Source organism: Balaenoptera musculus, chromosome 16, assembly GCF_009873245.2.
Source record: "Balaenoptera musculus isolate JJ_BM4_2016_0621 chromosome 16, mBalMus1.pri.v3, whole genome shotgun sequence".
Classification (NCBI taxonomy): Eukaryota; Metazoa; Chordata; class Mammalia; order Artiodactyla; family Balaenopteridae; genus Balaenoptera; species Balaenoptera musculus.
This window is the reverse complement of record NC_045800.1, coordinates 27,872,654-27,886,706: the sequence shown is the minus strand read 5'-3', so window position 1 is coordinate 27,886,706 and position 14,053 is coordinate 27,872,654. Positions and strand designations below refer to the sequence as shown.

Sequence of the window (14,053 nt, the reverse complement as noted above, 5' to 3'; positions counted from 1 at the left end):
GCCCCTTCCTCCAGCCGCTGGTGCTGTGGTGCTGTGGTGCTGTGGTGCTGTGGGGCCGCGGAGCCGCGCACCGCCGTCTCTATGGCCGGGGATCTGAGCGCAAAGGTGAGAGAGGCGTGGAGTGCGGGCGGCGGCGGTGCCCGGACCGGGGGGCGGGGGCCAGGCCAGGCCTTCCCACGTCTATTAAACCCGCCAAGCTAGGCCAGGCCTTCCTCACCGCCAAGTCCCCTGGTCCCGCGTAAAGGCTCTAGAGGGGCGCGGGCCAGGCCTCGGGCCGCGCTGGGCGCAGACCCGCCACCGCAGAGTCGGGAACTGGCGTGGGGCGGGGGCCCGCGTGGCGAACGGTGTTCCCTGGGATCTGGGTCACGTCTCCCAGCGTCTGGCTGCATCGAAGGAGAGCTTGTCCTCGAGCTGCAGCAGTAGAGACTGAGGTTAGACCTGAGGAGAGGAGAGAACCGCGGACTGTCCAGGATGGAGGAGGGAGGGGGTAGCGGGGGAGGGGCTCTCAGGCCAGGAGGGACCGCCATCCTACTGGGCAGAGGGAGATACCACCTACACTAGGCAGGTGGACATCTGGGATGAAGGTCGAGAGCCTGCCCATCCTACACTGATCCTGTTTGCGGGGTGGCTCCCTTCCTCAATTCCCTCCGCCCTAAGATCTAATAGAGGGAAGGTGGTCAGAGTTCAGGGGGCTGGCCCTGGGGGAGGAACCCAAGCTGTGGAACTGGGGGTGGAGTGTGGGGTGTGGACTGGAGACCTTGAAGCCTTGTTGCCACTGGGGGAGGGGGGTGGCAGCTCCGCCCCCCCCCCCCTTTAGCCCCATCCTCCCTCCCAACAGGTTAAATGGGGGCTGAGAGCTCCTGCCCAACTCCCATATCTAGAACTGCAGTATACATGGGAGTAGAGGAGGACTAAGTTACACATTCCATTGCATCTTTACTTTGCTAAAACTAGGGGCCTCCTCCTGCCTGGGTTAGGTAGCCCCTCCCTCCCTTACAGAGCAGCCTTGACCCATGCACCCATCCTACTTGAGCATGCGAGGTCAGAAACTTCCCCCATCGCTACACACACACACACACACACACACACACACACACACACACACACACTTGGATTCTGGCCTTCCCCATCGCTACACACACACACACACACACACACACACACACACACACACACACACACACACACACACTTGGATTCTGGCCTTAGAATTGGGACTTTCGGGAAAGGAGGCAGGGTTCTGCTCTGCATCTCACCCCCAGTGGACACTGGCAGCCTCCAAGCCTGCAGTGAGAACTGGACCCCTGTATGTACATATGTTTGTCTCTGCGTAGATGTAACTGTGTGTTTGAGGACTGTATGCATACGCATGTAGTTGATCCTTTTGCAAACATGACGGTGCCTGACCCACTATATCAATGGGTTTGTGTGCATGTCCCTACATGTACATGTGTATGTGCAGGACCCTCCTGTGAATAGGTGTACAATCCTTCATAGGGACGTGTGTGGGTTTATAACCCTCCTTGTTAACCCTATAGGCTGGGTGACTTGCTGAACAAATGGGCATGTAAATACAACTTTACGTGTAAGTATGTATAAACATGTGGCAGGCCCTTTAGGTGAACATATGTGTGCACAAACCTCCCTGTGAATGTGTGTGCGCATGACTCTCCTGCAAGTACACGTGCTCACAGCCCTCTGATGAATATGTATGTGTGTGTGTACCTATGTGCATGCACATCACCCTCCTCTGGACATATGTGACTCGTTTAAACCTGTCTAAGTGTGCCATGCACCACACTCTGAGTGGCTCCTCTGACCTGGGCTGTGTTCTTCTTGCCCAATTCTAGAGGCTGATCCCTCCTAGCCATAGGGCTCCCCCGCACCCCCGCTTCTGCACTAAGCAGACAGGAAGCCCAAAGGTAAACAGGTGTGCCTCCACAGTGAGAGGTGGGGCATGTGCTGTTTGCCTGGGGCCTCTTGCTGCCCCAGCCCCCACACCAGGGGCCCATGCCCCTTCTGTGAGCCTGGCACTCTCCTCAGTCTACTCATACTCCATTCTCCCCTCTCTGGGCTCTGCCCACCACAGTGGTGACCTTTACCTCTTGAAAACACCCTCCAAATTCCTGTTCTCCCTCTGGCCAGTTCCCAGTCCCTTCCCTCTCTTCAAGGCCACATAGTTAATATTTGACCTGGAAGGAAAGGGAGAGGCCAGTTGCCCCCCTGGCCTTGTCTGATGAGATTGGGTGGGTCAGGTTTTTCTCCACCCCTAGCCCAGCCAAGCCTCAGGAACTTCAGAGATCAGGCCTATTACAGAGATCATATCAGACCTGCCACCTATCCCAACCCCACCCCCAGCTGGTTGGCGTGAGGGAGGGTCCAGGTGTGGGAATAGTCTCCAAGATGTGCCAGGAGAGGTGGCCAAGAGCTCAGGGATCCTATCGTTCACCTTTTACATGTTGCTCATGTCTCAATTAAGTGACCTTGCACACTAGAGGCTCCTGTACAGGTATTACAACTGTACAGCGGTGGGGGGTGGAGAGCAGAGGGAGGCAGATACACCCCGAGGTGCCTGTGAGTGCCTGTTTGCAGGTAGGGGCACGTGTGGATGCTTAGCCAGAGGGTATAGTACGGACTCGCATGGGCAGGGCAGAGATGTGCACCCCCTTGTAGAGGAATGCCGAGGAGGAGAAGTATCTAATTAAAGAGAAATTCCAGAGGGAACTTTCAGGCCAGGGAAAAGAAGAAACAAAGGGAAAACAGGACAAAATAAACAAAGGCCCATTAAGCATCTCTGCGCAGGCCTTCCTGCATAAGGCACCCCCGCAGGCGGCAGGGGCAGCTGCTGCCCGAGTTGGGTCTCCCTGTTGGGAAAAGGCACTCTCCCTAGGAACCCGAGCTCCACCAAGATGGAGGCCTAGCCAAGCTTCTGACTCGGTCAGAGGAGGGCTATTACCTCGGGTTTGGGTTGAAGGGAGTCTAGGGTCTTGAAAGCGGACAAGTTCCACCCAACCTCCTGCATCAGAACAGCGAGGGGGACAGAATGGCTGAATCCATCTTCTTGTGGGAGTTTCGTAGATGCTGGGCCTCCTCCCTTTGGTACCACCTGAAGTCTGAGGGTAATGCTATCTACTTTCCATCCACACACAGATGAAAGGGCTTTTTTTCCTGTTTTTTTTTCTTCAGAAAACAGACCTCAGAGAACCAGGACTAGCCCTGCTGTCGGGGCAGGGTGACCCCATCAGTGACCTACAACCCCTCTGTGACCCCACAACTCCCTCTCACCATGGCGTTTGTATTTGATGCCGACAGGCAGCGTGTAATCCATCCCTCCTCTTGACCTCTTACCTGGGATTCCATGGCCACACAACCCTGTGATTCCATGTCTCCCCAATTCCAGGACCCTCCCTGGCCCCATGACTCCTGACCTTCTAAGTGACCTCCCTGGACCTTAACCCCTGTGACTGTTCTTCCCATCATCCCCTTAACTCTGGCCCTGGCTCCCCTTGGGGGTCTCGTTGGTCCGGGCCTCCCCAGGAAGATGTGGGGGAGGCTCTGGCCCCTCCTCCTGAGCTTCCTCACAGCAACTGCAGTCCCTGGACCTTTGCTGCGGAGACCATCCAGAGAACTAGATGCCACCCCGCGGATAACCATCCCCTACGAAGGTTAGACATCCCCAACCTCGAAAGGCAGCAGGAGCCAGGGCTGGGCGTGGGGAGGCAGCCCCAGACCTGGGCTTATAGCTCCCCCTCTCCCCAGAGCTCTCCGGGACCCAGCACTTCAAGGGCCGAGCCCAGAACTACTCAACGCTGCTGCTGGAGGAGGCCTCAGCAAGGCTGCTGGTGGGAGCCCGAGGCGCCCTGTTCTCTCTCAATGCCCACAACATAGGAGACGGGACTCACAAAGAGGTCAGCCCCTGGAACCTGGACCACCAGAGGGTCTCCAGCTTCATCCAGCTCCTTGGGACCTCAACTTCCTGGAAACCCTGTCAGCCTTCCATAACCTCCTGGTCAGACAGCACTGCCCTTCCTGGCCCAGGTCTCCCTTACTTCCAATACTCTTCCTGAAACTTACCCCCGCCCTGGGGTCCTATCACCTTGTCCCACAGGTAATGGGGAAAGGCAAAGGCATTGGGTTCAATGCATCAGCCAAATCCCTTTACCGCCCCCTCCAGATTCACTGGGAGGCCTCCCCAGAGATGCAAAGCAAATGTCATCAAAAAGGGAAAAACAACCAGGTATGTGGTTCGCCCTCTCCCCAGCTCCTTTCCTCTTTCTTTTCAGTGGGGGATGTCAGGGTTGGTGGGGACACAGATGGAGAGGTTCAGATCAGCCAGTCAGTTGCAGCAACCACAGTAAGCACTGTACGTGCCACTGGAGTGGCAGGCCCTGGGAGCAGTATTTTTTTTTTTTTGGGAGCAGTATTTTTAATCCAAATGTCTGGTGACCTACTAGCTTGGTCTGAGACAGCATCTTAATCTCCTCTGGGCTCCCAAATAATAATCATGATAAGAATAAGTAATCTCTAGTAAGTGCTGACTTAGCTATTATCTCATTTAATTCTAAAATAATCCTATGAAATAGTATTATCCTCCATTTTACAGATGAGAAAAATGAGGCTTTGGTCAAGGAATAGCTCAAGTACCCAGTTTTCCGTGGAGGTGTATTAGTAAAGTGTCAGCCCTTTCTGGCTAAAGAACAGGGTGTCTGCAGGGGTCCTGTGTCTGGCTATGTAACATCCATCTGGAGAGCTTTTTACACAGTGGGTTGGTTTTTTTTTTGTTTGTTTTTTTTCTTGGCCACGACCAGGGATCAAACCCACACCCTCTGCAGTAGAAGCACAGAGTCTTAACCACTGGACCACCAGGGAGATCCCTGGAGAGCTTTTTAAAAATACACATTCCCAAGGCCCACTGGCCTGGGGATTCTGATTCAGTGGGTCTGTGGTGGTGTCGAGGCAGCTGCATTTAAAGAGGCGTCTCCAGGAGATGCCATCAAAGGCTGCCTCTTAGTATAACATGGGTAGAAAATGGGGTTGGTGAGGCAGATGGAGCCGAGTTTATGGAGGGTTGTAAACACCCAGCTGGGGGTTTGGATTTTATTCTAGGACAAAGGGCACCCTCACCATTTGACACTTTAGAGAGTCTCAAACTTTAATGTGCAGTGAATCACCTGGGTGTATTATAAATGCAGATGCTAACACAGTAGGTCTGGGGAAGGGCCTGAGATTCTGCAATTCTAACAAGCTCCCAGATGAAGCTGACACTGCTGGTCCCGAACCACACTTTGGCTTTAGAACATTTTCCAAAGCATGTTCTGAGGAGCATTAATTTTCAAAAGAGATGTTTAATATTTAGATGAGTTTGGGAAATGCTGCATGCTCAATCCCACAATGCACAGCAATACCCTTAAGGCTTTGAGGAGTCCTCAGTAAAGGTAGGTTTTACCTGTGGTTTCCTACTTATTTGACCACAGAATTCCCCCTCCCAGCTCCCCCGTTTTTTTAATGTAAACATCTTGGGGAAACACTATTATAAGAATATTTATCTGGTCCCAGGCACTAGATGGCTTAAAACAGAGTGAGTCTGGAGGCACGAAAGGCAGTGAGGAGGTTGGGGGCATCATATGGGTCAGAGGAGGGATGGATGCCAAAGTACTGCACCTAGTGAGGGAGTGGGATGAGACAAAGAGGCCTGCATGGACTCAAACCCTGGGTAATAGGCAGGAGGAGAAATCATTAACAAGGCAAAGAAGTCAAGAGGGTGGCAGCTTAGGGCATTTGATGGGCAGAGGAGGCCAGTGTGGCTGCAGTAGGGTGAATTAGGCCAGAGGAAGGGGTAGGGCCCTATCATGTAGGGCCGGGAGCATATGGGACCCTATGTTCAGGACTCTGGTGAGTCACTGAAGGGTTTTTAAATACAGCAGTGACATGATCTGGTTTACATTTTTTAAATATGCCTTGGAAAGTGGGTTGCAAGAGGGTGCTGACTGGTAGAATCTCTCTGGAAGGAAAATCCAGACAATGGTAACAGCAGTCTCCTTTGAAGGCAACAAGGATAAAAAGGAGACTGTTTACAACATATCCCTTTCTACCTTTTGAATTTTACACTGTGTGCATGTATTCCTCATTCACTGAATAAAGAAATGGTTTCTGTAAAGAGTGGCAGAGAGTTGGGAGAAGTGCCAGGTGGTCGTGTAGCTGCCCAGGGAAGAGGTGATGGTGGTAATTTGGACTAGGGTGGTGGTAGTGGAGGGGGAGTAGACCAAGTCATGAAACATGTAGGACAAAGACTTAATCACAGAGCGAGACTGAATGTGGGGGTGAGGGAATGGGAAGCAGCAAAGATGACGCCTGGTTTCTGGACTGAGTATGGGATGGACTGATGAAGTGAAGCGGGAAAGACTGGATGAACAGTTTTAAGAGGGAGGATGCAGGTGAGGGAGGGGAGGGGATGAGCTTGGTTTCTGACAGCATGAGTTTGACGTGTCTGTGGGGTATCAGGTGGAGCAATGGCTGGAACCTGGGGGTAGACTGGGTAGTGCCACCCCGAAGCAGGTGTGGGAGCTCCATGACTGGGGGACAGTGCTGAGGAGATGTAAGAGAGAAGCATCTTAGGGTGGTGAGAGCCCTTGGAGCCCCCGAACTGGGGGGTGCAGGGGACTACAGAAGATGCAGAAGCCAGCCAAGTGTGTCAGGCAATCTAAGAGATAGCCAAGGGAAAAGGGGTCATGCCCCTGGGAGACCAAAGGACAGTGAGTTCCAGGGAATAGTCTGTGTTCTGGGCAGTGAGAAGGCCCACCAGGCTCTTGGAAAGAACTATTTGTCCTGTGGGTGGGGGCAAGAGGCAGACCACAAAGCTGGCCTAATGGAAGCAGTCTCTAAGGAGGCCCAGGGCTCACAGCCCTCCCCCACCTGTCCCACAGACCGAGTGCTTCAACCACGTGCGATTCCTACAGCGCCTCAATGCCACTCACCTCTACGCGTGCGGGACTCACGCCTTCCAGCCTCTCTGTGCAGCCATTGTGAGTATGCCTGTCCCTGCCCTGATTGCTGGTCCCTGACCCTGGACTGGTCTGACCTTCGGCAACAACCCTGGCCTATCCTCAGGATCAATGACTTCTGGCCCTTCCTTCACTCCCCCAGGATGCTGAGGCCTTCACCTTGCCAACCAGCTTTGAGGAGGGGAAGGAGAAGTGTCCTTATGACCCAGCCCGTGGCTTCACAGGCCTCATCATTGGTAAGCATGCCCTCCTCCCCACATCGGCCCCTCATCCACAAGCATGCTGTTTGTGGGACATGGATCTCGTTGCTAGGACTTGCCACCCATGTGTTATGTGTCTTGTTTTGTGTGACATGTCTCTCATGGCTGGCATGTCCCTGCCTCAGATGGAGGCCTCTACACAGCTACTCGGTATGAATTCCGGAGCATCCCTGACATCCGCCGGAGCCGCCACCCGCACTCCCTGAGGACTGAGGAGGCACCAATGCACTGGCTCAATGGTTAGGAGGACGAGGCACAGGATGATGGGGGGCAGGGGACTATTTCTTCATCTTTACTCCCTTGGGCAGTTGACCATCCCATCCCCATATCCCCAGGTGATGGTGTCTATTCCTGTGTGTTGTTGAGTGAGGGCGGTTGGGGGAGATCCCAGCCTAGCTCAGAAGCCACCTGAACTGCCTGACCCACAGATGCTGAGTTTGTGTTCTCTGTCCTGGTGTGGGAGAGCAAGGCCAGTGCAGTGGGTGACGACGACAAGGTTTACTACTTCTTCACGGAGCGTGCTGCTGAGGAGGGCTCTGGAAGCTTTGCTCAGAGCCGCAGCAGCCACCGTGTGGCCCGTGTGGCCCGTGTGTGCAAGGTGAGGAGGACTGAGGGCAGGGCCAGGGTGTAGAGGCTGAACCTCTGACCCTAGCCCCTGACCCCATGCCTCTACCTCCCCAGGGAGACCTGGGAGGGAAGAAGATCCTGCAGAAGAAGTGGACCTCCTTCTTAAAGGCGCGTCTCATCTGCCACATTCCACAGTATGAGACACTACGTGGTGTCTGCAGTCTGGAAGCTGACACCTCAGCCCGCACGCACTTCTATGCGGCCTTCACGCTGACCACACAGTGGTCAGTGCAGGGACAGTGGGGAGGCAAGGAACGGGGACAGCATAGGGGCTGGAGCAGAGGTCAGTGAAGATGAGATAGGATCCACTGGGGGGAGGCTGGCTGCAGACAGAGAACTTCAGGCACATCCAGTGGCCTGCTCACCCTCAGGAGAGGCCCTGTGGGCCTGGAGCAGGGATTGGTCAGGGTAACAGTGGGCTCCAGCCCACGCAGGTGGGCAGGCTCCATTCAGTGTGACTCAGCCCCCTCCCCTGTGTCCCGTCTCTAGGAAGACCCTGGAGGCCTCAGCCATCTGCCGCTACGACCTGGCCGAGGTGCAGGCTGTCTTCGCAGGCCCCTACATGGAATACCAGGATGGTGTCCGACGCTGGGGCCGCTACGAGGGAGGGGTGCCGGAGCCCCGGCCTGGCTCGGTGAGTGCCCAGGCCTGGGGTCAGTGCTGAGCAGACGGGACCCCTGAGAGGGGCAGGAGGTCTAGCCTTGTGGGGAGGACGGGCAGGTGGCAGAGTCCTGAGGTTCACCACCCCGTCCCCCACCACAGTGCATTACAGATTCATTGCGCAGCCGAGGCTACAACTCATCCCAGGACTTGCCATCTCTGGTCCTGGACTTTGTGAAGTTACACCCACTGATGGCTCGGCCCGTGGTACCCACACGCGGACGGCCCCTGCTGCTCAAACGCAGTGTGCGCTACACACACCTCACGGGGACACCTGTCACCACGCCAGCTGGACCCATCTATGACTTGCTCTTTCTGGGCACAGGTGCTTCTGACCCCTGGCCTGAGCCCTTTGGTGACTGCTGGCCTGAGTCCTTGATCCCTGTTGACCTCTAGCCCCCTGGGTGACCCCTGATCACAAAACCCTGATGACCATTGATGTTGATTCTTCAATGAACACTCACTACTGGTCCCCAATGACCAATAGCTCTTGGTGATTGCTGACTCCTGTCACCAACCACAGTGACATTTGACCCTAGTCACTAATGCTTCTAAATCCAATAATTCTTGCTATGACTAGCTTGGAGTTCCCAATGTCCAGAGGGCCCACTGCTACTGGCCGAATCCTTGTCCCTGACCTCATGACTCCAAGCTGCTCCCATTAGGCTATTGCAGGGGGCTGAGAGTAGAATCCACTGTTGGAGTCTGACCTTCTGCCATTCTCATACCAGCTGATGGCTGGATCCACAAGGCAGTGGTCCTGGGCTCTGGGATGCACATTATTGAGGAGACACAGGTGTTCAAGAAGCCCCAGTCTGTGGAGAACCTGGTCATCTCTCCGACGCAGGTAGCCCCTGACTCGTGACCCTCAATATTCCGGCCTTGCCAGAATAAGTGGAGGGAGTGGGGAGGCTGGGCAGTGGCTGTGTGTGTGTGTCTGTAAGTGGGAGTGGGGTGTTGCCGACCAGCTGTCCTCTCTGGCTCCTAGCATAGCCTCTACGTGGGGGCCCCTAGTGGAGTCATCCAGCTATCACTGTCCAGCTGCTCCCGCTACCGCTCCTGCTACGACTGCATCCTGGCCCGGGACCCCTACTGTGGCTGGGACCCCGGCAACCATGCCTGCGTGGTGACCACCACCGGAGCCAACAGGTCCCAGGGTAGCAGGTGGGAGGCCATAGGGGGGTGTGAGGGTCCCCTTTGCCCAGGGGATCAGGGCCTGAGGGGTGGAGGAGGGCCTGCCAGCTGCAGGGAGTAGAAGCCAGTTGTCGGTAACAGCTTTACTGACCCTTCCACTGGGGAAACTGAAGCCCAGTTCTCCTTGTTCATAAATCCCAATCTTCTGTCTCCAGGACAGCACTGATACAGGACATAGAGAGAGGAAACCGAGGCTGTGAGGGCAACAGGGACACAGGTAAGTGACGTCACGGATGTGTGTGCGTCTGGCTGCATAGCCTGTCCTCTTTACCATTTGATGCTACTTGTATGTGCATGTATGTATCTGAATGGCTGTGTCTGTGCTTTCAGCGAGAATGACCCAGCACAGAGTAAATACTCGACAAACATTTGTTGCAAAAAAAAATTGTAAATAAGGAAACAGGTTCAAGATGTGAAGTTTTTTGTCACTTCTGGAGCTTACAGCCAAGTATATGCACAGGCAATCAAATGATCACACAACCAATTAATTACAATTATTTTCTTTGGTTTTTGTTACAAAAGGAATAATTACAACTATGACAAGGGCTTGCCCCAAGGAAGATCAGATGACCGAGCTGATAACTGAAGCAAGAGCAATAATCATAATAATAATCATAGCTAATATGTACTGAGTACTTACCATGCGCCAAGCACTGATCACTTACATCAACAATTTCATTTATTCTCAGAGCATTCCTATGAGAAAGGTGCCATTATTACCATCTCCGTGAGGGGCAACTCTCTGGGGCACAGAGAGAATAAGTAAACTACCCAAAGTTAAATCAGCTATTAAGCAGTAGGGTCTGAATTTGAACCTGACCCCAAGCAGGCTGCCTGGAGTTTGCGCTTTTGATCACTGTTATGTTCTCTCCCCCAAGTTAACCGGGCAAATAGAGGGCATGGGGAGGGGGATGACACCCAAGTAGAGGGAAGAGCAGGCAGAGCAAGCTTGGTGTTTGAACAACAAGAGAAGAGGCTGGAGAAGTGGGCAGGACTGTGTTGAGGCAGGGGAGTGGCATGATCAGCATAGTGTTTTTAAAAGGTTACCGCACTGCTGCATGGAGAATGGATTAGATGGGGGCCAGCAGTTGGGGAAGGAGAGACGTGAACAGGTCTGAGATAGATTCTGGAAGCAGAATCTTAGTGAGGGTTAGACAGAAAGGTGAGGGGGAGAGAGAGCCAAGGGAAACTCAGGTTTCTGGGAAACGGCTGGTAGCACCATACATGGTGATGACAATTCAAGAAAAATACCTGGTGTAGGCTGGGAGGGAAATTTTGGCCTTGGTTCCTGTGACATGTCCAAGAGATGCCCAGCATGTGGAAGGTATTCAAATCTGATGCTCAGAAGAGAACTCTTTGTTGGAGGTAGAGATGAGGAATCATTGGCAGATGTCAGGAATTGAAACCACTGAGAAGGGCCAACGTGAACCTTATGTGGGAGCATGAGCACAGAGCTTAGTCAGTTGTCACCATAATTCCAGATTCTGTGCTTGGTGCTGGGGACCTAACAGTGAACCAGCTGGCTTGCCATCTACAATGCCTTCCCAGGACAGGCAGGCAATGACCACTTCTCCTGTCCCCCGCTCCCTCCAGGGCCACCACCACCACTGAAGACCCGTTCTGTGCTCCGGGGTGATGATGTCCTATTGCCCTGTGACCAGCCATCCAACCTGGCCCGGGCCTTGTGGATGCTCAATGGAAGCATGGGCCTGAGTGATGGGCAGGACGGCTACCGCGTGGGTGTGGATGGGCTGCTGGTAACAGACACACAGCCTGAGCACAGTGGCAACTACGGCTGCTATGCTGAAGAGAATGGCCTCCGCACCCTGCTGGCCTCCTACAGCCTCACAGTGCGGCCAGCCACTCCTGCCCCTGCTCCACAGGCCCCTACAATGCCTGGGGCACAACTGGCGCCTGATATGCGGCTGCTCTATGTGTTAGCCATTGCTACACTTGGTGGCCTCTGCCTTATCCTGGCTTCCTCCCTCTTCTATGTGGCCTGTCTTCGGAGAGGTGGACGAGGACACCGACAGAAATACTCACTGGGTCGGGCCGGCCGGGCAGGGGGCTCTGCTGTGCAGCTGCAGACAGTGTCAGGCCAGTGTCCTGGAGAGGAAGATGGTGATGATGGGGAGGGGGCTGGGGGCCTGGAAGGTGGCTGCCTCCAGATCATCCCCGGGGAGGGGGCCCCAGCGCCGCCACCCCCGCCACCCCCACCGCCACCGGCTGAGCTGACCAACGGGCTGGTGGCACTGCCCAGCCGGCTGCGCAGGATGAATGGCAACAGCTACGTGCTCCTGAGGCAGAGCAACAATGGAGTGCCGGCAGGGCCCTGCTCCTTCGCAGAGGAGCTCAGCCGCATCCTGGAGAAGAGGAAGCACACACAGCTCGTGGAGCACCTGGATGAGAGCTCTGTCTGAGCCCAGCCTCCCAGGACAAATGCTCTTCCAAGCCAGCCTGCCTGCCCCAGGCTGGGCCGCTGCCTCCCCAGCACAGACACCCTACCTTCATCCCCGCAACTCCAGGCCCTTCTCCCAACTTTTTGATGTCCCTGTGGGGCTGCCCAGTCAGGCCCAGCCAAAGCCCCCTTCTCAGTCTCCACGGACCCATCTATGAGCAGCCCAGGCCAACCGGTGCTCCTCAGAGGTAGGTGCTCCCTCAGGCTCTGCAGACCCAGACCCAGCTCGTTCCCTTTTAACCTAAGCACTTGGGAGGAGAGGATGCCATCCTCCTGCCCCATTCGTCTGCTCAAACCCTTCTTCTTTCTCCCAGGCAGGGCTCTGCAGGTCCAGATGGCCTCAATGTCACCACCCTCTGCATGGCCCTATGTGCTGGATGGTCCTGAAAACAGACAAGACCTCTGCCAGCCACCAGAGCCACCTGAGCCCTGTGTACATTCACCTGTGCACGCGGAAGAATGTCTATCAGCTGGGCTGCAGGGCCCACACCCCCACTTCCTGGTGCATTCTTGTTTCATCCCTTCTTCTGGACTTTGGGTACCCTCCCAATTGCCACATCCCATCCTACCTAGTCCTCTCCTGCAGTCCCAGCCCCATGTGATGACCTCTTTGGCAAGAGCTTGCGAACAGGCCAGCCTGGGGAGGTAAGACTACTGCATCATTCCCTCTTCTCCCTTAATGTGCAGCCCTTGTAAGTCAGCCTCCTTACCCCCTTAGTCACTCTCAAGAGTGACAGAGACAGTTCCAGGCATGGTCTTCCTCATGCACATGTGCTTACATTTCCACTCACATGCACCTTCTGAGCCTCCCCTTGCTGCTTTGGACCTGTGTCTGTTGGGTTTGGTCCATGAACATTTCAGAGGGAGAGCTCGCTCCCATTTAGCTGTCCTCACAGACACTTCCTTAGGACGGGTGACCAACACTGCACTCAATGAGCCAGCCTCCCTTTTGGGGACCAAACATTTGCTACCCCTAGACCAGAGCAGGGGGAGAAGTGATCTGATGTCTCACCTGGCACATGAAGCCCGTTCTTGGAACTATGCAAAGGAAAGAGGCTGGGAGTTTGGATGCTTGGCTCCCACCCCTGTCCTACCTCACCGGGGCACTTTCAGGGTCCAGGGGCCTCTGAAGTCTCCAGGCCCATATGGGACAATCAAAACCTGACTGAGCTCCCCCATTCCCCTTGGGTGAGGATGACTGTTATTTTTGTAGCTGAGAACGTGGAGTCCCACGGATTTTTACTGCCCTTCACCCAACCTCTCCCCCCTCTACCCCACGATGAATGTATTTATTGTAAACTGGCTACCATTCTTTAGGAATGCCCCCGCTCACGACCCAGGGAGGCGGGAGAGGCACGTGACAGAGTGGGGAGGCTGGGCTCAGTTCCTCCCCCCACTGTTGGTTAATAAATACCTTCTTTCCCCACAGCTATGAGTGGTCTGCTTGGTCTAGACTGGTCTTCTCCTGATCACCAGGGGACAGGCTTCTGAGCCTATGGTAAAGGTGCTACAGGGTTGGCTTTGCTTCCCATAAAACCATTTGCAGAGGAAATTGGGATCCTCAGCTTCCATCCTGACTGTCCTGGGCAGGTACAGTCCTTTTTTAAAGGCTCTCACTATTTATTGATCATGGTGATAAAGGGATGACAAACAAAATTACGACAGTTCAAGAATTCATACAACAGTTTCTAGGTTTTTACCTCCTGGCTCTTTTTCTCACCATCTCCCCCCGTCCCTCACCTCATTTTTAGCTAAGCCTAGAAGATGCTGCCTATTTATCAGCTGGCCTGAGAATCACTCTCTCCAAGGGTCAAGCAAGCCTAGATTAATCACATGGCCTTTGATACTACACC

General features: G+C 54.5%; 1 protein-coding gene across 4 annotated transcripts; it reads left to right on the top strand.

Moving 5' to 3' along the window:
- On the top strand, positions 1-13,887 carry SEMA4G (semaphorin 4G). Of its 4 annotated transcripts, XM_036828294.1 has the most exons (17): positions 1-105; positions 3,187-3,665; positions 3,760-3,908; positions 4,175-4,237; positions 6,924-7,022; positions 7,144-7,237; positions 7,387-7,500; positions 7,690-7,859; positions 7,943-8,112; positions 8,378-8,522; positions 8,651-8,873; positions 9,280-9,395; positions 9,537-9,712; positions 9,898-9,959; positions 11,336-12,388; positions 12,515-12,845; positions 13,630-13,887. In XM_036828294.1, exons 2-15 carry the CDS (start codon positions 3,542-3,544, stop codon positions 12,160-12,162), a joined length of 2,532 nt encoding a protein of 843 aa, XP_036684189.1. In that variant the 5' UTR covers positions 1-105; positions 3,187-3,541; the 3' UTR covers positions 12,163-12,388; positions 12,515-12,845; positions 13,630-13,887. The 4 variants fall into 4 exon arrangements, with proteins under 4 accessions (XP_036684189.1, XP_036684192.1, XP_036684191.1 ...); XM_036828297.1 differs by lacking the exon at positions 13,630-13,887 and having other exon boundaries at positions 9,537-9,697; positions 12,515-13,628; XM_036828296.1 differs by lacking the exon at positions 13,630-13,887 and having other exon boundaries at positions 12,519-13,628.
- Positions 13,888-14,053: the final 166 nt, after the last annotated feature.

What these genes read in the sequence shown, in the direction of transcription:
- SEMA4G (XM_036828294.1), top strand. Translation starts at nt 3,542, where the DNA reads ATGTGGGGGAGGCTCTGGCCCCTCCTCCTGAGCTTCCTCACAGCAACT. An exon ending in ACCAATGCACTGGCTCAATG is followed by an intron (nt 7,501 to 7,689) that starts GTTAGGAGGACG and finishes CCTGACCCACAG; the next exon opens with ATGCTGAGTTTGTGTTCTCT. An exon ending in TGAGGGCAACAGGGACACAG is followed by an intron (nt 9,960 to 11,335) that starts GTAAGTGACGTC and finishes CGCTCCCTCCAG; the next exon opens with GGCCACCACCACCACTGAAG.